The sequence below is a fragment of the Salmo salar genome, chromosome 05 (genome assembly GCF_965601325.2).
Source record: "Salmo salar chromosome 05, fSalSal1, whole genome shotgun sequence".
Taxonomy (NCBI): domain Eukaryota; kingdom Metazoa; phylum Chordata; class Actinopteri; order Salmoniformes; family Salmonidae; genus Salmo; species Salmo salar.
The window spans coordinates 78,825,524-78,850,134 of NC_138295.1; the positions used below are offsets into that span (position 1 = coordinate 78,825,524).

At 42.7% G+C, this 24,611-nt stretch overlaps 1 protein-coding gene across 4 annotated transcripts; it reads right to left on the bottom strand.

Annotated features, from left to right (window-relative positions):
• Nucleotides 1-1,516: 1,516 nt before the first annotated feature.
• On the bottom strand, nt 1,517-24,266 carry LOC106606005 (peroxisomal carnitine O-octanoyltransferase). 4 transcript variants are annotated; one of them, XM_014202056.3, is made up of 16 exons: nt 23,987-24,266; nt 10,547-10,666; nt 10,329-10,453; nt 9,967-10,148; nt 8,937-9,061; nt 7,560-7,668; nt 7,368-7,461; nt 7,089-7,214; nt 6,574-6,675; nt 6,335-6,418; nt 6,106-6,213; nt 5,793-5,923; nt 5,163-5,286; nt 4,872-5,044; nt 4,632-4,751; nt 1,517-4,309 (listed from the first exon to the last, which is right to left on the bottom strand). In XM_014202056.3, the coding sequence occupies exons 2-16, from the start codon at nt 10,659-10,661 to the stop codon at nt 4,189-4,191; spliced, it is 1,839 nt and encodes a 612-aa protein (XP_014057531.2). In that variant the 5' UTR covers nt 10,662-10,666; nt 23,987-24,266; the 3' UTR covers nt 1,517-4,188. The 4 variants fall into 4 exon arrangements, with proteins under 4 accessions (XP_014057531.2, XP_045574947.1, XP_045574946.1 ...); XM_045718991.2 differs by having other exon boundaries at nt 23,849-24,249; XM_045718990.2 differs by lacking the exon at nt 23,987-24,266 and adding an exon at nt 11,139-11,261.
• Nucleotides 24,267-24,611: the final 345 nt, after the last annotated feature.

Sequence of the window (24,611 nt, forward strand, 5' to 3'; positions counted from 1 at the left end):
TTCAGGCTCTTTGCTGGCCATGGCAGAACACTGACATTCCTGTCTTGCAGGAAATCACGCACAGAATGATTAGTATGGCTGGTGGCATTGTCATGCTGGAGGGTCATGTCAGGATGAGCCTGCAGGAACGGTACCACATGAGGGAGGAGGATGTCTTCCCTGTAACACACAGCGTTGTGATTGCCTGCAATGACAACAAACTCAGTCCGATGATGTGACACACCGCCCCAGACCATGACGGACCCTCCACCTCCAAATCGATCCCGCTCCAGAGTACAGGCCTCGGTGTAACGCTCATTCCTTCGATGATAAATGCGAATCCGACCATCACCCCTGGTGAGCCAAAACCGTGACTCGTCAGTGAAGAGCACTTTTTGCCAGTCCTGTCTGGTCCAGCAACGGTGGGTTTGTGCCCATAGGCGACGTTGTTGCTGGTGATGTCTGGTGAGGACCTGCCTTAAAACAGGCCTACAAGCCCTCAGTCCAGCCTCTCTCAGCCTATTGCGGACAGTCTGAGCACTGAGGGAGGGATTGTGCGTTCCTGGTGTAACTCGGGCAGTTGTTGTTGCCATCCTGTAACTTTCCCGCAGGTGTGATGTTCGGATATACCGATCCTGTGCAGGTGTTGTTACACGTGGTCTGCCACTGTGAGGACGATCAGCTGTCCATCGCTGTCTTAGGCGTCTCACGGTACGGACATTGCAATGTATTGCCCTGGCCACATCTGCAGTCCTCATGCCTCCTTGCAGCATGCCTAAGGCACTTTCACACAGATGAGCAGGGACCCTGGGCATCTTTCTTTTGGTGTTTTTCAGAGTCAGTAGAAAGGCCTCTTTAGTGTCCTAAGTTTTCATAACTGTGACCTTAATTGCCTACCGTCTGTAAGCTGTCAGTGTCTTATCGACCGTTCCACAGGTGTATGTTCATTAATGGTTTATGGTTCATTGAACAAGCATGGGAAACAGTGTTTAACTTCTTACGGCTGAAATCCCGTTAACGGGATCGATATGACAACAGCCAGTGAAAGCGCAGAGCGCCAAATTCAAACAACAGAAATCTCATAATTAAAATTCCTCTAAAGATAGACTTCTCGTTAAGCCAACCACAGTGTCCGATTTCAAAAAGGCTTTACAGCGAAAGCACACCAAACGATTATGTTAGGTCAGCACCTAGTCACAGAAAAACACAGCCATTTTTCCAGCCAAAGAGAGGAGTCACAAAAAGCAGAAATAGAGATAAAATTAATCACTAACCTTTGATGATCTTCATCAGATGACACTCATAGGACTTCATGTTACACAATACATGTATGTTTTGTTCGATAAAGTTCATATTTATATCCAAAAATCTCAGTTTACAAACTTAAGTGTGGTGGAAATGACAGAAAGTGGTGGAAATGACACAAATCCATTATCTTATTTGTTTTTACTTTACTTCTTTTTATTTTTTACTTTAGGCTTATTTAATCATGTTTTCAATTAATTGAATCTAGAAAATGATCCAAGGTGTGCACAAGTTGAAAACTAAGTAGTATGTCTTTATTTTTTTAGAAGATGCCACATAAAACAGCACAGAGGTCACAGACATAGAAACAAAATAAAAAATGATCGTATACGATACCAGGAACATCTGCAAAAAGACAGGGAGAGATACTGGAAGAAAAAAGAGAAGGGAGAAGTGAAATCTCTCTGAGCTTACAGGGACCATGTCTCTTAGTGTCGCAGGATGGAAGAGAGGGGGATGCAGTTTTCCCATCTTAACAACAGAAGCCGGTCTGGCTTTTGTTGACAAATAGGAAAAAGTCTGCATTTTAGAATGCGATTTTGTATTGGGCCAAAATAACATTTTTGTGAAAATATTGTGAAACACCATCATTCCACTATTACTGCAGATATTAGACATTTTATGAAATTACAATGCAAAAATTGTACATGTAGCAACTTGAGCTAGCACCTAGCAAAAAAAACAAAGCTTAGCAACAGGACACCAAGATCTGTGTAGAAAAAAGTTCCAATATTTGCATAACCTTTGATTGGAGGATAGCTATGAAGGTTATTGAATCAGGATCAAATCCTCTGATGTCCTCGAGCTCATTAATGATAGAAAGTTCATATTTGAAGATTGAAGAAAGGCCAGTCTCCTTGGAAAATGAGTCAACTCAGTTTTTCACAATTCCTGACATTAAATCCTTGTAAACAAATCTCTGTCTTAGGTCAGTTAGGATCACCACTTTATTTTAAGAATGTGAAATGTCAAAATAATAGTAGAAAGAATTATTTATTTCAGCTTTTATTTCTTTCATCACATTCCCAGTGGGTCAGAAGTTTACATACACTCAATTAGTATTCGGTAGCATTGCCTTTAAATTGTTTAACTTGGGTCAAACGTTTTGGGTAGCCTTCCACAAGCTTCCCACAATAAGTTGGGTGAATTTTGGCCCATTCCTCCTGACAGAGCTGGTGTAACTGAGTCAGGTTTGTAGGCCTCCTTGCTCGCACACACTTTTTCAGTTTTGCCCACACATTTTCTATAGGATTGAGGTCAGGGCTTTGTGATGGCCACTCCAATACTTTGACTTTGTTGTCCTTAAGCCATTTTGCCAAACTTTGGAAGTATGCTTGGGGTCATTGTCCGTTTGGAAGACCCATTTGTGACCAAGCTTTAACTTCCTGACAGATGTCTTGAGATGTTGCTTCAATATATCCACGTAATTTTCCTCCCTCATGATGCCATCTATTATGTGAAGTGCACCAGTCCCTCCTGCAGCAAAGCACCCCCACAACATGATGCCGTCACCCCCGTTCTTCACGGTTGGGATGGTGTTCTTCGGCTTGCTTCCTCCAAACATAACGATGGTCATTATGGCCAAGCAGTTCTATTCGTTTCATCAGACCAGAGGACATTTCTCCAAAAAGTACGATCTTTGTCCCCATGTGCAGTTGCAAACCATAGTCTGGCTTTTTTAATGGCGGTTTTGGAGCAGTGGCTTCTTCCTTGGTGAGCGGCATTTCAGGTTATGTCGATATAGGACTCGTTTTACTGTGGATATAGATATTTTGTACCTCTTTCCTCCAGCATCTTCACAAGGTCCTATGCTGTTGTTCTGGGATTAATTTGCACTTTTCGCACCATAGTACGTTCATCTCTAGGAGACAGAACACGTCTCCTTCCTGAGCAGTATGACGGCTGCGTGGTCCCATGGTGTTTATACTTGCGTACTATTGTTTGTACAGATGAACGTAGTACCTTCAGGCATTTGAAAATTGCTCTCAAGGATGAACCAGACTTGTGGAGGTCTACAATTATTTTTCTGAGGTCTTGGCTGATTTCTTTTGATTTACCCACGATGTCAAGCAAAGAGGCACTGAGTTTGAAGGTAGGCCTTGAAATACATCCACAAGTACACCTCCAATTGATTCAAATGATGTCAATTAGCGTATTAGAAGCTTCTATAGCCATGACATAATTTTCAGGAATTTTCCAAGCTGTTTAAAGGCACAGTCAACTGAGTGTATGTAAACTTCTGACCCACTGGAATTGTGATACAGTGAATTATAAGTGAAATAATCTGTCTGTAAACAATTGTTGGAAAAACTACTTGTGTCATGCACAAAGCATGACCGACTTGCCAAAACTATAGTTTGTTAACAAGAAATTTGTGGAGTGGTTGAAAAACGAGACTTAATGACTCCAACCTAAGTGTATGTAAACTTTCGACTTCAACTGTATCTCTATGGTATAACTCATTCTAGTGCCAGGGGACGTTTCCTGCTCTTAGTCTTGAGTCATATTCACTAGGAACGAATCAGAACCAAACAGGCCAAAACAAGAAGGTATTACCTGAATTTGTGGAATCATGGTAGGAAGTTCAATCAATACATTTTAAAACAGGAAATTCCCAATCTAGCTGCTGCACAAAATCACAAATGTGTTTTTTGCACATCCCAACTACCCCGGAGAGTAGGGTCATGGCAAAGGTCTGCCATTATCAACGGCGACCCTGGAGCAATTAGGGTTAAGTGGCTTGCTCAGGGGCACATCGAAAGATTTATCACCTTATTGGCTCGGGGATTCAAACTAGCGACCTTTCAGTAACTGGCCTAATTCTAACCTCTAGGCTACCATTGATCTGGACAAAATGAAACGATTATTATTGGCTGCCATCTAGAAACTCTGCATGTGTATGTGTTAGAGCTGAGCTGTGGTAGCGAGATGTAGCATCTCATGTAGGGAGGTAACCAGGTTCTGGAACAGTGTCTCTGCATCCGTCTCTGGACTGGACTTCCACGCTGAACAGGAAGCCACGATCCTGAAACAGGAAGTACAAGTCAGACACCAGAAGCTTCTATCAGGCCATCATAGAGAAGACAGATGTACTAAAGAAAAACTACAAATTCTACATGAGAGACCAAATAGCTGAAGTAACTGTTCAAAATCAAATCAAAGTTTATTGGTCAAGTACACAGTTTAGCAGACATTATAGCGGGTGCAGTGATATGCTTATGTTACTAGCTCCTAACAATGGAATAAAATGTCAAACAAGAAACAATAATATAAAAAAAAAAATTTATTCATTAAATGAATGGTCATTGTCCATAGTCCAGGTCTTGTGTGTGGGTGTGTTAGCCCACCTGTCGTCACTGATGCAGTAGAAGAACCCGTAGCCATGGTGCACCATGGGAGCGCCCACCCCATGAACTGTGGTGTAGCCAGCCAGACTGGTGGACAGGGTAAAGTTACCGCCCCCGCCACTGGAGAGAGAACACACACAAATTACACACACACACACACACACACACACACACACACACACACACACACACACACACACACACACACACACACACACACACACACACACACACACACACCTCTTGGAATACAGTGGATCAGTGAAAAGGTCTGACATAGGAAGTCCCTCCTCCTTAGCGATCAGGTACAGGCCCAGGAGATGTCTGTCAAAACCTTTTCCGTTCTGTGCCTCAGCCATCAGTTTGTTGTGCTTGTTGAAGGCCAGCAGCAGGGCTTTCCTCTTAGCCTCAGCCTGGGAGACATACACAAAGTCAGAGTGTAAGTAGCCTGGTCGCCAGATTTACATGTATGGCATGACAATGTATGAAGAACTAATCGTTTACTGGATACACACACACTCTCACACTTACGCTGGCTGCAGGGAGGAGCATGGTATGGCACCAGTTCTGTGCCTCCAGGGTACAGGGCCTCATGGTCTCTGTCCTGCCGTGGTAGAACCTTCTGGTCATCGCTGTCTCATAGCAACTACCTAACCTGGGAGGGGGGATTATCATCAATCATCAGTTATGGAGAGAATATTGGGGAGGAAGGATGGATGGGTAGATGGTGGGTGTGTGGTGGATGGATGGATGGGTAGATGGTGGGTGTGTGGTGGAAGGATGGATGGATGGGTAGATGGTGGGTGTGTGGTGGAATGATGGATGAAGGATGGATGGGTAGATGGTGGGTGTGTGGTGGAAGGATGGATGGGTAGATGGTGGGTTTGTGGTGGGTGGATGGATGGATGGATGGATGAAGGATGGATGGGTAGACGGTGGGTGTGTGGTGGATGGATGGATAAAGGATGGATGGGTAGATGGATGGATGGATGAAGGATGGATAGGTAGATGGTGGGTGTGTGGTGGAAGGATGGATGGGTAGATGGTGGGTGTGTGGTGGATGGATGGATGTGTAGATGGTGGGTGTGTGGTGGAGGGATGGGTAGATGGATGAAGGATGAATGGTAGATGGTGGGTGTGTGGATGGATGGATGGTATTACCTCCCATGCTGTCTGTAATAAGCCAGTTGAAGGGCCAGTTGTATGAAGGTGTCTGGGTGGAGCTTCCTCTGTTTGATGGCTGCTTTCCCAAACGAGGTGAACGCATAACACACCACCTGCAAGTCCTGAGTCTGGAGACACACACAGGTGTCTGTCAAACCAGATATCACACACAGATTAGAGTTGTGTGTGTGTTGGGGAGTGTAAGGGCCTGTGAGGGTGTGTTTGTGATCAACACAACACCTGCGATGCTCCAATCTGACCACCACCGTGAAGCAGAGTCATGAATGCGTATGTGTGTGTGTGAACTCACAGTCTCAAAGTACTGTTGCTTGGCATGTGCAACGTCACTCCTGACTCTGTCATCCACAGTGAAGACCAACTCTTCAGGAAGAGGCATAGGCCGCACTGTCTCAGAGCCCTACATAGACACACACATCAATAAATATACGGTTTGCTTACTGTGAAAGTAAGGTACTTGGAATTAAAGACAAACAAGATATACAGTCACTTAAAATAAGTTCAATAGAAACGGTATTTACCTTCCACTTGCCGTCTGTAGCTTTGAGCTGCTGATCCACATAGTAACAGTGAGTTACCAGCACCATGCCTTCAAATGGGGCATGCTGCAACACACCATCAATTACCATATATAGGAGCACACTCACAACAAAACATCATTACACTACTGCTAACAGAGTATTGTTATCTCAAATCTTATTTTTCTAACTCTCAACCCCCACCCCCCTCTCGTGTAACACAAACACACACAGTAACTCACGTCACAGTTGGATCCGAAGGTTCCGTTGGCGAAGGAGATGGAGTTGTAGGACTTGTCTCCCCATCGGATGGTGGGGTCTCCTGTCAGCACCTCCAGGGACACCTGGGGGCAAAGGTCAATGATCAGATTATACCACACTTAGGATGGTATGGTTGTCTGTGGTGTATGTGTGTGTTGTAGGGGCCAAACAGGATGCAAGACGACGAACCAGAGGTCATATCCAGACATATCTTTGCATACAATCAAAACGTGTAACCTGCTTAAATGCTTACACACAACTTAAAAAGATCTCACTCTCTGTACTGGACAACATCACAAAGTGGCAGAAGTCTCACTGCTCTCATTGTTTGACTGAAAGTTAGCTTTTTAGCCTCTGGTGCCAATTATTTTCCTTTGCATTTTACTTTGACCACATCCTGGACTCAAGTCTGCTCTTTACCTTTACAAACTCAACTTGCTATTGCAAATTTCTGTCTATAGTGTGAGAGAGGGTGTGTGTGTGTTTGTGTACGTACCGGTGTGTAGTTCTCTGCAGTAGCGTAGGGTTTAGCATCGTCCAGTGAGACCACAAACAGACTGCTTTGGATGGTCTCTAAGATCGTCTTATTGGCTGGATCTATACCTATAAGATACTCCCTGGCCTACAGACACACAGACCCTTAAATTGAATTGAAATTGAATAGAAAGAGAGAGAGACAGATGAGAGAGACATAGAAAGTTGAAAGAGAGAGAGACACGAGAGAGATGTTTAGTGCATGGTGATGTCCGTTCTGCACAGCCAATTTTACACACACCTTAGCCCAGCGTGTCCTCTCCTCTGAGGTGAGAGCGGCGATTCCGTCACCTGCAGGCTCCCCTTCACAACACTGCTTCACATGGGTCAGCTGCCTACACACACACACACACACACACACACACACACACACACACACACAAATATATGCAAATGCACACAAATATACCTAAATATCCACCGGCCAGAATACCTGAGCAGCTCTGGAGGGGTAAGAATGTGTCCATCACACACTGCATCAAACGAGAAGAAACGCCCCTTACACATCACCACCACATGGGAGGGGCATGGACCCTCGCTCTCTACAACACACACAGAAAAAACATCAATACATACAGTACCAATCAAAAGTTTGGACACACCTACTCATTCAAGGGTTTTTCTTTATTTTTACAATTTTCTACATTGTAGGATAATAGTGAAGACATCAAAAGTATGAAATGACACATGGAATCATGTAGTAACCAAAAGAAGTTTTAAACAAATCAACCTATATTTTATATTTGAGATTCTTCAAAGTAGCCACTCTTTGCCTTGATGACAGCGTTGCACACTCTTGGAATTCTCTCAACTAGCTTCACCTGGAATGCTTTTAGAACAGTTAAGGAGTTCCCACATATGCTGAGCACTTGTTGGCTGCTTTCCTTCACTCTGCAGTCCAAATGATCCCAAACCATCTCAATTGGGTTAGGTCGGGTGATTGTGGAGGCCAGGTCATCTGATGCAGCACTCCATCACTCTCCTTAGTCAAATGGCCCTTATTTTGGGTCATTGTCCTGATGTGTTGGGTCATTGTCCTTTTGAAAAACAAATAGTAGTCAAACCAGATGGGATGGCGTATTGCTGCAGAATGCTGTGGTAGCCATGCTGGTTAAGTGTGCCTTGAATTCTAAATAAATCACTTAGTGTCACCAGCAAAGCACCCCCACACAATCACACCTCCTCCTCCATGCTTCACGGTGGGAACCCCACATGGAGATCATCCGATCACCTACTCTGCGTCTCACAAAGACACGGTGGTTGGAACCAAAAAACTCAAATCTGGACTCATCAGACCAAAGGACAGATTTCCACCGGTTTGATGTCCATTGCTTGTGTTTATTGGCCCAAGCAAGTCTCTTCTTATTGGTGTCCTTTAGTAGTGGTTTCTTTGCAGCAATTCGACCATGAAGGCCTGATTCAGACGGTCTCCTCTGAACAGTTGATGTTGAGATGTGTCTGTTACTTGAACACTGTGAAGCATTTATTTGGGCTGCATTTTCTGAGGCTGGTAACTCTAATGAACTTATCCTCTGCAACAGAGGTAACTCTGGGTCTTCATTTCCTGTGGCAGTCCTCATGAGCCAGTTTCATCATAGCGCTTGATGGTTTTTGTGACTGCACTTGAAGAAACGTTCAACGTTCTTGAAATTTTCCAGATTAATTGACCTTCATGTCTTAAAGTAATCAATACACACCTCCACACACACATGGAAAACACACACACACATCTAAATAAATAACACAGAGTACTACACACAAAAACAAAACACAAACATATTGCATGGCGGTGTTGGGGGGGGTCACCTACCTGTCTTAAAGTAGTTGATGATGGTATCCTTGGTGACTCCAGGAACTTTACATGTACAGAACAGCATTCTGAACTGGTCCATATCCAGCACCACATTACCAGCTTTATGAGGGTCCAGCCTCTCCCTGGCAGGGACCACACAGTCAGAGAGTGTGTGTACTGAACGTGTGTGTTTAGGGATACACAAGGTACGTACGTATACACCGTCCAACTAAATGCTTAGTTGCAGGTTCCTTCTCGACAATGAAACAACAATAAGAAATAAATATAATAATATGAACATAAAGTAGCTGGCTCAGTAGAATAGAATCAATATTTCAAACAACTATAATACACGAAGGCACAATTTATAGTTCAATATTAACACGTGTTTTGGGGAAGGGGGGGATTGGAGGGCAAGTGTTTAAATTGTGCATTATTTAGCAATCGTAGCAGTAGTTGTGATGCGTGTGTAACCTTAATATATACACATGGAGTGTACAAAACATTAGGAACACCTTCCTAACATTGAGTTGCACGCCCTTTTGCCCTCAGAACAGCCTCAATTCGTTGAAGCATGGACTCTACAAGGTGTTGAAAGCGTTCCACAGGAATGCTGGCCTATGTTGACTCCCCGTTCAAAAGGCACTTAAATATTTTATCTAAGCCCATTCAACTTCTGAATTTACATTTTAGTCATTTAGCAGACGCTCTTATCCAGAGCGACTTACAGTAGTGAATGCATACATTTCATACATTTTTTCTCCGTACTGGTCCCCCGTGGGAATCGAACCCACAACCCTGGCGTTGCAAACACCATGCTCTACCAACTGAGCCACACGGGACACACACACATACACAATCCATGTCTCAATTATCTCAAGGTTTAAAATCCTTCTTTAATGAACCTGTCTCCTCCCTTTCATATACACTGATTGAATTGGATTTAACAGGTGACATCAATAAGTGATTATAGCTTTCACCTGGATTCACCTGGTCAGTCTATGTCATGGAAAAAGCATGTTTTGTACACTCAATGTGAGTATCTTACGTGCGAAGCAGGTCCCAGTACTGTAGAGTGTGCCACATGCTTATGCTGGTCCTCTGTAGCTGTACTCCCTCTGTAGGGGGCCAGCAGTGCTCTAGGTAGGGTGCAGGACCTCCGAAGTTCACATTCAACTGGGAGGGGTAACGCATTTCCAGATAGGCTGCATTCAACCACCACTCCTCCAACTGGGGGAAAACACACACACAGAATAAAGATGAAACACTGCAGGGAGACACCATAATGACTGCAGTATTTAAAACACTCAAAGATTCCCTTTTGTAGTTGCTCAGGGTTGAGCATGGTGTGTGACCAGTTCCCACAGGTTTTGCTGTGCAGTGTGTTGTGTGTGTGTTGAGTGTGTGTACCCAGTTCCTGCGTGTCCTGGCTCTCTGCAGTAGTTTTTGGTGCAGGTCTTTGCCGATGCCCTCTCCAAACCTCTTCACTACGGCCGCAGTCACCTGGTACTCCTCCTCTGTAGCAAACGGCCGCACTGGAAAATACACACAGACATTTCAGTAACTAGACACATTTTTATCCAGGGTCCATGCTAACGGCACTTCTGTCACACATGCAGGAATCTCACCTGCATCCAGGTAGTTGGCAAGGCTCCCCTCTAGAGACGGTACAGGGAGAGGAGGCAGGCTATGCTGGTACCGGAACGTCCGCTCAGTGGGGAACTCTGACACCTGGTTGGTCATGTCACCTACAGCACCAAAACACCTGGTTAGCCATGTTGTCACCTACAGCACCAAAACACCTGGTTAGCCATGTTGTAACCTACAATACCAAAACACCTGGTTAGCCATGTTGTCACCTACACCACCAAAACACCTGGTTAGCCATGTTGTCACCTACACCACCAAAACACCTGGTTAGCCATGTTGTCACCTACAATACCAAAACACCTGGTTAGCCATGTTGTCACCTGCAACACTAAAACACCTGGTTAGCCATGTTGTCACCTGCAACACTAAAACACCTGGTTAACCATTTTGTCCCCTACAATACCAAAACACCTGGTTAGCCATTGGCGTACTGTCCGCTAGCCTGATAGAGTCTACGAATCAAAGTGTGGACTGGACAATCCTCCACTCTCGTCTCACTTTTAGATAAAAACAAAATCTTAACAGTTCCTTTACAAGTCAGAATGTTGAATAAACTTCATTTGAACCTACTCTGCCGATTGTCCATGGGGTTGGTCCATCAGCTGGTCGAAATTAAATCATTTAAAGTATTATTAAACCGAATTCAAAACGCGGGTCTGTGTGTGGTTATCCTGATTTGTTTTCTCATCAACTAAGGCACGTGCACAAGACGGAGGGAAGTACATGCACGCGATGCATGCATTCTAACAGAAGTCTTGCAGATGTTTACATGGTTTTGCGCATGTGCCAGGTGATAGAAATGTCTCTCATAATACATTTTTACCGACAAAAATATCCCGCCTTGTCTAGCGTATTTTGTTTTGTAAACAGTTGGAAAGCAAACAGATCTTGGACCATGCTAACTGTAGGGGAGAGTGGAGTAAGTTGAGACATTTTTCAAGTGAAATATAGTATTATTTCTAAAAAAGATATATTTCAGGATGTTGTGCATCGCTGGAAATAATCAGAATTAATGTAAACAGTTTTGAAAACATAACTTGTCACACAAAAAGTGGTCTCTTGGCACCACATACCATGGGGTAAGTTGAGCTGCAGGACAGGGTGAATTAAAGCACCTACACATTTCTGTACTGAATGAAATAATACCACTACCTTTTAAAAACCATTTTACTTAGCTTTTAATCACTTTAAGAATATTTTTAAGCTGCGAAATGTAACTTTTTGGTTAACCTTACCAAATTCAATGTGAGTTACAGATCTGTCATTCTCATTCAAAGCAAGTCTAAGAAGCAGTAGATCTGTTCTATGAGGGCTATTTCTATGCTTCCCATTCTTAAGTTTAGTTTTTGCATCTTTTACTTTCGGTTTTGTACACCAGCAATATTTTTGGTTATTGAAAATATGTCACAGTGGTTTAGATGGGTATAGAGAATCAATGTACACTCACACTCAACTCTGGACCTCAAAGCATTTTTTCACTGCAAGATGGCGCCAACAGAGATGGTCGCCTCGCTTCGAGTCCTTACTGCATAGTTTCCTATTTTGTTTTTGATGTATTACAAGCATTTCACTACGCTCGCATTAACATCTGCTAACCATGTGTATGTGACCAATAAAATCTGATTCGATTGTTTGGCCCTGTCTGGGGGGTATCGTCGGACGGGGCCACAGTGTCTCCCGACCCCTCCTGTCTCAGCCTCCAGCATTTATGATGCACTAGTTTATGTGTCGGGGGGCTAGGGTCAGTCTTATATCTGGAGTGTTTCTCCTGTCTTATTCGGTGTCCTGTGTGAATTGAAGTATTCTCTCTCTCAGGACCTGAGCCCTTGGACCATGCCTCAGGACTACCTGGCCTGATGACTCCTTGTTGTCCCCAGTCCACCTGGTCGTGCTGCTCCAGTTTCAACTGTTCTGCCTGCGGCTATGGAACCCTGACCTGTTCACCGGACGTGATACCTTTTTCCAGACCTGCTGTTTTCAACTCTCTAGAGACAGCAGGAGCGTTAGAGATACTCTGAATGATCGGCTATGAAAAGCCAACTGACATTTACTCCTGAGGTGCTGACCTGTTGCACCCTCTACAACCACTGTGACTATTATTATTTGACCCTTCTGGTCATCTATGAACATTTGAACATCTTGGCCATGTTCTGTTATAATCTACACCCGGCACAGCCAGAAGAGGACTGGCCACCCCTCAAAGCCTGGTTCCTCTTTAAGTTTCTTCCTAGGTTCCGGCCTTTCTAGGGAGTTTTTCCTAGCCACTGTGCTTCTACACCTACATTGTTTGCTGTTTGGGGTTTTAGGCTGGGTTTCTGTACAGCACTTTGTGACATCAGCTGACGTAAGAAGGGCTTTATAAATACATTTGATTGATTGATCAAGGACTGATTTAGCCCTGGGACATCAGGTGGGTGCAATTCATTATCAGGTAGAACAGAAAACCAGTAGGCTCCAGATCTTGTAGGGTGAGAGTTGAATACCACTGCTCTACACACGGAGTACACAAAACATTAGGAACACATTCCTAATATTGAGTTGCCCCCCCCATTTGCCCTCAGAAGAGCCTCACTTCATTGGGGAATGGACTCCAGAAGGTGTCGAAAGCGTTCAACGGGGATGCTGCCCCATGTTGACTCCAATGCTTTGTCAAGTTGACGATGTGCTTTGGGTGGTGGACCATTCTTGATATAGACGGTAAATTGTTGTGCGTTTAAAAACCTAGCAACGTTGCAGTTATTTTTTTTATATATTACCCCCTTTTTCTCCCCAATTTTCGATATTGTCTCGTCGCTGCAACTCCCCAACAGCCTCGAAAGGTGGAGTCATGCGTTCTCCAAAACATCACCTGCCTAACCGCACTCCTTAACCAGCGTGTCGGCGGAAACACTGTTCAACTGACGACCGGTGTCAGCCCACAGGCACCCGGCCCGCCACAAGGAGTCAATAGACCGCGATGAGACAAGCAAAGCCTACCGACTGTGATGCAGTGACTTAGACCACTGCGCCACTCGGGAGGCCCTAGCATTGCAGTTCTTGACACACTCAAATCGGTGCGCCTGGCATCTACTACCATACCCCGTTCAAAGGCACTTAAATAATTTGTCTCGCCAAGCCACCCTCTGATTGGCACACATACACAATCAATGTCTCAATTGTCTCAAGGCTTGAATCCTTATTTAAGCTGTATCCTCCCCTTCATCTACACTGATTGATAGATTTAAAAAGGTGACATCAATAGGGAGCATAGCTTTCACCTGGTCAGTATATGTAATGGAAAGAGCAGGTGTTCCTAATGTTTTGTACACTCAGTGCAAAACATTAGCAACACTTGCTCTTTCCATGACAGACTGCTCTTACCTCATATCCCAGCAATAATGATGTTACACCTGAAAAACATTTCAATTTTCTCAACTTGCCATTGACTCAATTTACTCCAAGGCAAACATTTACCATATTAGTCCACAGAGCTACAAGGATGCACTTTTATGCTAGGTTTCAGACCTCATACTGAAGCTTATAGAGACCCCAACTGAGGTATGTATTTGTATTTCTTAGGGATCCCCATTAGTTGCTGCTAAGGCGGCAGCAAATCTTCCTGGGGTCCAAACACATTAAGGCATTACATATTACATATAAAATAAAATATAAAACATTACATCATATAACATTATTACACCACCACATATCTACAATACAAAATGTATAATACCACCATACAACAATATTCCAATGTACAGTCGTGGCCAAAAGTTTTGAGAATGACACAAATATTAATTTTCACAAAGTCTGCTGCCTCAGTTTGGATGATGGCAATTTGCATATACTCCAGAATGTTATGAAGAGTGATCAGATGAATTGCAATTAATTGCAACGTCCCTCTTTGCCATGCAAATGAACTGAATCCCCCAAAAACATTTCCACTGCATTTCAGCCCTGCCACAAAAGGACCAGCTGACATCATGTCAGTGATTCTCTCGTTAACACAGATGTGAGTTTTGATGAGGACAAGGCTGGAGATCACTCTGTCATGCTGATTGAGTTCGAATAACAGACTGGAAGCTTCAAAAGGAGGGTGGTGCTTGGAATTATTGTTCTTCCTCTGTCAACCATGGTTACCTGCAAGGAAACACGTGCCGTCATCATTGCTTTGCACAAAAAGGGCTTCACAGGCAAGGATATTGCTGCCAGTAAGATTGCACCTAAATCGACCATTTATCGGATCATCAAGAACTTCAAGGAGAGCGGTTCAATTGTTGTGAAGAAGGCTTCAGGGCGCCCAAGAAAGTCCAGCAAGCGCCAGGACCGTCTCCTAAAGTTGATTCAGCTGCGGGATCGGAGCACCACCAGTACAGAGCTTGCTCAGGAATGGCAGCAGGCAGGTGTGAGTTCATCTGCACGCACAGTCAGGCGAAGACTTTTGGAGGATGGCCTGGTGTCAAGAAGGGCAGGAAAGAAGCCACTTCTCTCCAGGAAAAACATCAGGGACAGACTGATATTCTGCAAAAGGTACAGGGATTGGACTGCTGAGGACTGGGGTAAAGTAATTTTCTCTGATGAATCCCCTTTCCGATTGTTTGGGGCATCCGGAAAAAAGCTTGTCCGGAGAAGACAAGGTGAGCACTACCATCAGTCCTGTGTCATGCAAACTGTAAAGCATCCTGAGACCATTCATGTGTAGGGTTGCTTCTCAGCCAAGGGAGTGGGCTCACTCACAATTTTGCCTAAGAACACAGCCATGAATAAAGAATGGTACCAACACATCCTCTGAGAGCAACTTCTCCCAACCATCTAGGAACAGTTTGGTGACAAACAGTGCCTTTTCCAGCATGATGGAGCACCTTGCCATAAGGAAAAAGTGATAACTAAGTGGCTCAGGGAACAAAACATCAATATTTTGGGTCCATGGCCAGGAAACTCCCCAGACCTTAATCCCATTGAGAACTTGTGGTCAATCCTCAAGAGGTGGGTAGACAAACAAAAACCCATAAATTCTGGAAAACTCCAAGCATTGATTATGCAAGAATGGGCTGCCATCAGTCAGGATGTGGCCCAGAAGTGAATTGACAGCATGCCAGGACTGATTGCAGAGGTCTTGAAAAAGAAGGGTCAACACTGCAAACTTTGACTCTGTATCAACTTCATGTAATTGTCAATAAAAGCCTTTGACACTTATGAAATGCTTGTAATTATACTTCAGTATTCCATAGTCACATCTGACAAAAATATCTAAAGACACTGAAGCAGCAAACTTTGTGGAAATTAATATTTGTGTCATTCTCAAAACTTTTGTCCACAACTGTACAGCGCCTTGCAAAAGTATTCACCCCCCTTGGTGTTTTTCCTATTTTGTTGCATTATAACCTGTAATTTAAATTGACTTTTATTTGGATTTAATGTAATGGACATACACAAAATAGTCCAAATTTGTTAAGTGAAATGAAAAAAATTACTTGTTTCAAAATAATTTAACAAATTAAAAACTGAAAAGTGGTGGGTGCATATGTATTCACCTCCCTTTGCTATGAAGCCCCTAAATAAGATCTGGTGCAACCAATTACCTTCGGAAGTCACATAATTAGTTAAATAAAGTCCACCTGTGTGCAATCTAAGTGTCATATGATCTCAGTATATATATATATATATATATACACTTGTTCTGAAAGACCCCAGAGTCTGCAACACCACTAAGCGGCACTATGATTACAGAGGAGCTCTCCAAACAGGTCAGGGACAAAGTTGTGGAGAAGTACAGATCAGGGTTGGGTTATAAAAAAATCAGAAACTTTGAACATCCCACGGAGCAACATTAAATATTTTAATAAAAAATGGAAAGAATATGGCACCACAACAAACCTGCCAAGAGAGGGCTGCCCACCAAAACTCACAGACCAAGCAAGGAGGGCATTAATCAGAGAGGCAACAAAGAGACCAAAGATAACTCTGAAGGAGCTGCAAAGCGCCACAGCGGAGTTTGGAGTCTCTGTTTATAGGACCACTTTAAGCCATGCACTCCACAGAGCTGGGCTTTAAGGAAGAATGGCCAGAAAAAAAGCCATTGCTTAAAGAAAAAAACAAGAAAACACATTTGGTGTTCGCCAGAAGGCATGTGGTAGACTCCTCAAACATATGGAAGATGGTACTCTGGTCAGATGAAACTAAAATTGAGTAATTTGGCCATCAAGGAAAACGCTATGTCTGGCGCAAACCCAACACCTCTCATCACCCCGAGAACAACATCCTCACAGTGAAGCATGGTGGTGGCAGCATCATGCTGTGGGCATGTTTTTCATCAGTAGGGACAGGGAAAGTGGTCAGAATTTAAGGAATGATGGATGGTGCTAAATTCAGGGAAATTATTGAAGGAAACCTATTTGTCTTCCAGAGATTTGAGACTGGGACTGAAATTCACCTTCCAGCAGGACAATGACCCTAAGCACACTGCTAAAGCAACACTTGAGTGGTTTAAGGGGAAACATTTAAATGTCTTGGAATGGACTAGTCAAAGACCAGACCTTCATCCAAATGAGAATCTGTGGTATGACTTAAAGATTGCTGTACACCAGTGGAACCCAATCAAATTGAAGGAGCTGGAGCAGTTTTGCCTTGAAAAATAGGCAAAAATCCCAGTGGCTAGATGAGACAAGCTTATAGAGACATACCCCAAGAGACTTGCAGCTGTAATTGCTGCAAAAGGTGGCTCTACAGAGTATTGACTTTGGGGGGGTGAAAAGTTATGCACGCTCAAGTTCTGTTTTTGCCTTATTTCTTGTTTGTTTCACAAAAATATTTTGCATCTTCAAAGTGGTAGGCATGTTGTGTAAATCAAATGATACAAACCCCCCAAAAAATCTATTTTAATTACAGGTTGTAAGGCAACAAAATAGGAAAAATGCCAAGGCGGGTGAATACTTTCGCAAGCCACAGTACGTGTGTGTGGAGAGCGTGTGCTAGCGTTTGTGTGTGTATGCATGTGTCTGTACCTGTGTGTGTTTCTTCACAGTATCTGCTGTGGAATAGAGTTCCATGTAGTCATGTCTCTATGTAGTACTGTGCACCTCGCATAGTCTGTTCTGGACTTGGGAAGAGACCTCTGGTGGCATGTCTTGTGGGGTATGCATTGGTGTCCGAGCTGTGTGTTAGTAGTTTTAACAAACAGCTCGGTGTGTTCAGCTTGTCAAAACTTCTTACAAAAACAAGTAGTGACGAAGTCAAATCTCTCCTCCACTTTGAGCCATGAGAGATTGATATGCATATTATTCATGTAGGCTCTATGTGTACCTTAAGGGCCAGCCATGCTGTCCTGTTCTGAGCCAATTGTAATTTTCCTAAGTCCCTCTTCGTGGCACCTGACCACTGTCATGACTGGCCGGTGAGGATCACCTTACAGTGGATCAGCTCTACAGAGAGATCTCTCTCCCGCAGAGTGGGATAGGGTTGAAGGTGGGGGTTTTATGACACCTAATTTTGATGTCTGGAATGCCTTTGTGCCATATGAAGAGTTTACAGCCCAAAACTAGAACATCAAATAAAAAGATTCTGGGACAATATATTACATCATCCGAATGAGTGGGACTAATGATGGATGGAATATGAAAATGAATGTCTATTTTATGATGTTATTAAAAGTTAAATGAGGACATTATAATGAAAACATTGTAACTTGAAGTTTTCATAATGTGTATATGATGTTTCCATCCTTTACGCTGCGTAGAAAATATCCAGATTAAAGAGAATGTTTTTGTGACGATAAGCTTGTGATTTTAGTTGTCTAAATGAGATCAGAGTAAATTCTAATATCTTGCCTCATCTCGCCCCAGGGAACCCAGAGAGCATGTCATAAAAGCGGAAACGCCCCCTTTTGACCCGAGAGTATAAAGCATGTGAGTCAAGAATTAACATACTAGAGGACCACGGCTGCAGCCAGGGTCCACAATTAGTCACGACCCCGAAACGCAACACGAGGTTGTAGAAGACAGAGGAACCTCTTAACAATCAATGCTACAGTTGAGTACTCTATCTGAGAAGGTGAATTCAAGCAGGACCACCCGGTTATTCTCTTCAAGTCATCGTTTGTATACACTGCTCTCATTCCCATGCTGGGACAATCTACACGGATGATTAGCCGTCCTGAGGAGACCGTCCTTACAGAACGAGTGCAAGGAAACAGACAACTAAGAGAAAGGACATTGTGACATCTTTTGGACAATCAGAGACTCAGCCCCCAAGGCCTAACCGAGATATCCAACAGAGATACCTAACAGAGACCTTCAACCAGCGGCGTAGCCACGGGTAGGCCTGGGTAGGCCATGGCCTACCCAGTTTGATCTCAAGCCTACCCCCAAAAAGTTATTATTGTTCAATATACATTTTTATTTGTATTTATTTTATTACATTTTTAAAAGAAAAGCATGTGAGATGTATTTTCTATGGGTAATTTTAATATAATGTAACAAAGAAATAGTCTGGGACAATCAAGTTGGCTTCTGACTATTGGTTACATTTTTTTTTAAATCATACGGTGGTTTACCTGAACAACCTGGCAACGTCACGTGGATAAACTTTGTAGCGCATAAGCTAGCAAGCTCTACCACGCTAGCTTACTCAAATTGACTCACCAGTTAAGGTAATTTAGTTGTTCTAGCAATGGCAAACCAAATGTCGATTGCTAGGTTTTTAAAAGAAATGGACGTCTGGAGGAAAAAGAGTGTGTGCCAGAAAATAATTTGGATCAATCTACCGATAGTTTCCAGAATGAGACATTAACAGGTGGCACAGGATAGAAGCAACTGCAATCGCCATCACAACTGCCAATGCCACGTTGAGCCAGACATGCTTGCCTACCCCACCGTCTCCTTTCGTTCTTGATGCTTTGGGCGGGGGTGAACCTGCAGTAGGTCCACCGACAGATTTGTCTGCCGTTGATGAACCAGCCTGTCAACCAAAGCTAGCAAAGTTCCCTTCAAGTATGATAAATGGCAAATCACGCTGCTTCTCTTCAAGGTGGTATGACCAGTTCTTGTGAAATGAGTACAGTAAAGCAAAAGATGCAATTTATTGTACGTTTTGTAGGCACTTTCCTGGGGAAAATTTCGAATTCAGATTTGTATGAGATGGATTTAAAAACTGGAAACTCACAAGAAATGCTTGCTGCAAACACGATAGTAGCAAATTGCATGCTAGTGCCCTTGCAAAATTTGAATCCTGCAAGGCGACCCATGGGCCTAGAAGTCATGGGACTGTGTTGAATCAAATACATGGTGATGCAAACATGGATTTTATAGAAAGAAACCGTGGACATGTTAAAGTGGTCATAGATATTGTTCTAATGTGTGCAACGAATGATATTCCACTCAGAGGGCATAGAGAAACCAAAGAGGCAATCAACAAAGGTAACTTTTTAGAAATCTTCAATTTCATCTCAAAGTATGACTCAGAAATACAAAACAGGCTTAATGAGCTACCTCGCAATGTCACGCTTATGAGCCCCGAAATTCAGAACGAGTTGCTGGAGTGTGCAGCATCATTGTTACTGTGCAGGATAAAAGATGAAGTTCATTCTGCGCCTTCCACGTATTTTGCCATACTAGCAGATGAATATAAAGATCAATCTAAACAAGAACTTATTGCTGTGTGCATCTGATACATTCATGCTGGAATGATTAAAGAAAGAGCTGTTGGGTTCATGGAAACCACTGATTTGTCTGCACAAGGAATGTCTCGGAAAATACTAGAAGTGTTGCAAGCCCTGGAGTTGGATCCCACTCTGTTTGGGTTTTTGTTTCGATGGCGCTTCAGTCATGTCAGGGAACAGAGGAGGGGTGCATGTCCTACTAAAGCAAACATTTAAGCAAGCAGTATATGTGCATTGCAACTCCCACCGTTTGAATTTGGTTCTGTGCACCGCGGCAAAAGTGTGGGGACATGTCAGTACTTTTTTTGGCACAGTAAACCAGCTACACACGTTTATGAGTGGATCCCACAGACATGCTCGATTCATAGAAGTACAGAAAGAGTTGCATCCCGATAGACCATGTATCGAGCTAGAAAGATCCACGAATGACCGTTGGAGTTCAAAACCAGGGTCTGTGAGTAAAGCGCTGTTACTGCTAGATGTCATTTTAGAGGTTCTTGCAGATTTTTCAGAGGCTTGTGGACAAACTAAATTAGAAGCCGATGCCCTCTTACAACAAATCCAGAACAATACGTTTTTATTCCTGTTAGTCACACTTAGTAAATTGTATGACACTAGTGATTTTGTTACGAAGGGCTTACAAAGCTCTACATTATCTGTGACGGACTGTGTTGGTTTAATTGAAATTCTCAAAAGCAGATTTTCTACGTTCAGAGATAACTCAGGGGGAGACTTTGATAAAGTTCTCAAGCTAACTAAGATGATGATTAAGCATGATATTAGTAATTGGGATGTGAGCGCATCATGGCAGTGAAAACTGCCTGTAAAATTGGTAGACAGTGTAGTCACAACTTCATTAGGGAAAACATTCAGCATCAAGATTAGAGGTCGACCGATTATGATTTTTCAACACCGATACCGAGCTGATACCGATTAATCGACCGATTTTTTAAAAATGTATTTGTAATAATGACAATTACAACAATACTAAATGAACACTTATTTTAACTTAATATAATACATAAATACTATTAATTTAGCCTCAAATAAATAATGAAACATGTTCAATTTGATTTAAATAATGCAAAAACAAAGTGTTGGAGAAGAAAGTAAAAGTGCAATATGTGCCATGTAAAAAAGCTAACGTTTAAGTTCCTTGCTCAGAACATGAGAACATATGAAAGCTGGTGGTTCCTTTTAACATGAGTCTTCAATATTCCCAGGTAAGAAGTTTTAGGTTGTAGTTATTATAGGAATTATAGGACTATTTCTCTCTATACGATTTGTATTTCATATACCTTTGACTATTGAATGTTCTTATAGGCACTTTAGTATTGCCAGTGTAACAGTATAGCTTCCGTCCCTCTCCTCGCTCCTACCTGGACTTGAACCAGGAACACATCGACAACAGCCACCCTCAAAGCAGCGTTACCCATGCAGAGCAAGGGGAACAACTACTCCAAGTCTCAGAGCGAGTGACGTTTGAAACGCTATTAGCGCGCACCCGGCTAACTAGCTAGCCATTTCACATCGGTTACACCAGCCTAATCTTGGGAGTTGATAGGCTTGAAGTCATAAACAGCGCAATGCTTGAAGAATTGCGAAGGGCTGCTGGCAAAACGCACGAAAGTGCTGTTTGAATGAATGCTTACGAGCCTGCTGGTGCCTACCACCGCTCAGTCAGACTGCTCTATCAAATATCAAATCATAGACTTAATTATAATAAAATTCTGGCAAATTAGTTCGCAACGAGCCAGGCGGCCCAAACTGTTGCATATACCCTGCCTCTGCGTGCAATGAATGCAAGAGAACTGACACAATTTCACCTGGCTAATATTGCCTGCTAACCTGGATTTCTTTTAGCTATATATGCAGGTTTAAAAATATATACTTCTGTGTATTGATTTTAAGAAAGGCATTGATGTTTATGGTTAGGTACAGTCGTGCAACGATAGTGCTTTTTTCGCAAATGCGCTTTTGTTAAATCATCCCCCGTTTGGCGAAGTTTTGTATTTTTCATTTTTTTAATCATATTTTTTAACTAGGCAAGTCAGTTAAGAACACATTCTTATTTTCAATGATGGCCTAGGAACGGTGGGTTAACTGCCTTGCTCAGGGGCAGAACGACAGATTTTTACCTTGTCAGCTCGGGGATTCGATCCAGCAACCTTCCGGTTACAGGCCCAAAGCTCTAAGCAGTAGGTTACCTGCCGTAGTGTTGAGTAATCCGCATACATAGACACATCGGCTTTACTCAAAGCCAGTGGCATGTCGTTAATAAAGATTTTAAAAAGTAAGGGGCCTAGGGAGCTGCCCTGGGGAATCCCTGATTCCTCCTGGATTATGTTGGAGAGGCTTCCATTAAAGAACACCCTCTGTGATCGGTTATCCACAATACAGCAGGGGGTGTAATGCCATAACACATACGTTTTTCCAGAAGCAGACTATGATCGATAATGTCAGAAGCCGCACTAAAGTCTAACAAAACTACCCCCCCAAATTTGTTATCATAAATTTCTCTCAGCCAATCATCAGTCATTTGTGCAAGTGCTGTGCTTGTTGAATGTCCTTCTCTTTAAGCATGCTGAAAGTCTGTTGGCAATTTGTTTCCTGTAAAATAGCCTTGTATCTCGTCAAACACTGTAAAAAAGCCTGTCCCTTTAAGAACTCAGTGATGACATCACAGCAATCACAAGCTGGCACAGTGTTTAGTTCATTACCAAATGCAGCTGGCAACCTACTGCTGTGAACACAAATCTCAGTTTTGGACATTTTCTGTCTGAGCAATTTATTCATCACTGTGCGTGAATACCAAAACTGTAATGTATATGTTTTCCCGACGAAGTTGTCAATAGTTAAAGAATATTTTCGTAATTATTACAGCATTAGGTGTCTCGTTTTTATGCTCGCTATCTAACATTCTTAGCTACATTTTCGCCTGTCATTGTTAGCTGGTTAGTCTGATGTTGCTAGCCACTTGTATTTTTGTTTGTCATTGGATTATTATAAAATGAGAGCTGTATATCTTGTTTGTTATTGCTAAATGAATGTACATTATCTTAGTACTGATGCCACTGTATTCATGTTTATTATTTCCAGATCACATCTTGTATGGATAAATGGACAATTAATTGGATAATACCAGCTGAATGACATGGAACAGAATTGCAAACATTGTTAAACAAGGCAGTTAACCCACTGTTCCTAGGCCGTCATTGAAAATAAGAATTTGTTCTTAACTGACTTGCCTAGTTAAATAAAAGGTACATTTCTTTAATTATGTACAAAGATAGTTGTAGAATTTGTAGCTGGGCAATTCCATTGTAGGGGGAATTATTCTGAGACTCTGGTTTTTCACCTTAAAGTATGCCAAACAAAAACCATTGATTTCGAAGTTTAACATACTCCGATTTGCTTGTATGTTATCAGAGTAATTCCACATAAACATGTAATTGCCCAGCTAGCTAGACTCGCAGGCCAGAAGCAACTTTTATTATTAGAGATCAAATTCCATCTTTGCCGAGGCGGCGCAGCCTTGTACCAATCGCATTAATACGCACTTTTATAGCACAATTGATTACATATACATTCTGGCTACATAACCATATGATCAAACATAGTTAGCTAGCAAGTCAGTTCTACTTACTGCAGAAACAAGTGCACTAGCTAGCTATAAAATAGTTGGCCCCTGAGGCCATTGCATTTTCACGGCTCGAATGTAGGTCCGTTTCAGTTTGCAGTCCGATCGAAGCAGCTTAATCCCATAAACACGAAGTAAATTCACCTTAGTATTTTTGCGATATTCTGCGAATTCCGATATGTGAAAAGTTGTCTTCGCTCGTCCATTCAAAATAAAAATAATGTTGCGGCTATTTTCTAAACTAGACTGTAGAGGAAGGCGCTTGCGTTAGTTTTGTGTTGTTGTCCCGCTCGTGGTGTATGCAGCGCTTCTCATCACCTTTCACCCAGTAAGAGGTCATGGCTAGAAGGGCTACAGCTTTTGTCAAATTAACGCCAAACGTGTATTTATTTGGGCATTTTAGCTAACTCTGACCTTTTTCCTAATCTTAAACTAATTATCCTAACCTGCTACGAAAAGCCAAATTTGACAAAAGCTGTATCCCATCTAGTCAAAACCCCAGTTAGTGGACTGCCAACACCCGGAAGAGAGAAGTGGTGATATTATTACACGTGACTTGGCTTTTCATTCTTCATGGATATCTATTGTGAGACAACTAAAACACACTAGTCTTAAAATAGTTGTTTGATCTTTACACGAGGCCAGATGTGCATGCATTCTTGTACGGTTGCACTTTTTGATGGTGCATTGTCAGCATTAGATCCTGGTGCATTACCTGCCATTAGTGTATATGAAACATCACACAAACTGATCAGTGATGATCACAGCA

Excerpts from the sequence above, each read along its gene's own strand:
- LOC106606005 (XM_045718990.2), bottom strand. Across the intron at positions 10,454-10,546 it reads TGCCAACTACCTGGATGCAG|TGCGGCCGTTTGCTACAGAG; the intron begins GTGAGATTCCTG and ends TGTATTTTCCAG. Across the intron at positions 7,669-8,936 it reads CATCAACTACTTTAAGACAG|AGAGCGAGGGTCCATGCCCC; the intron begins GTAGGTGACCCC and ends TGTGTGTTGTAG.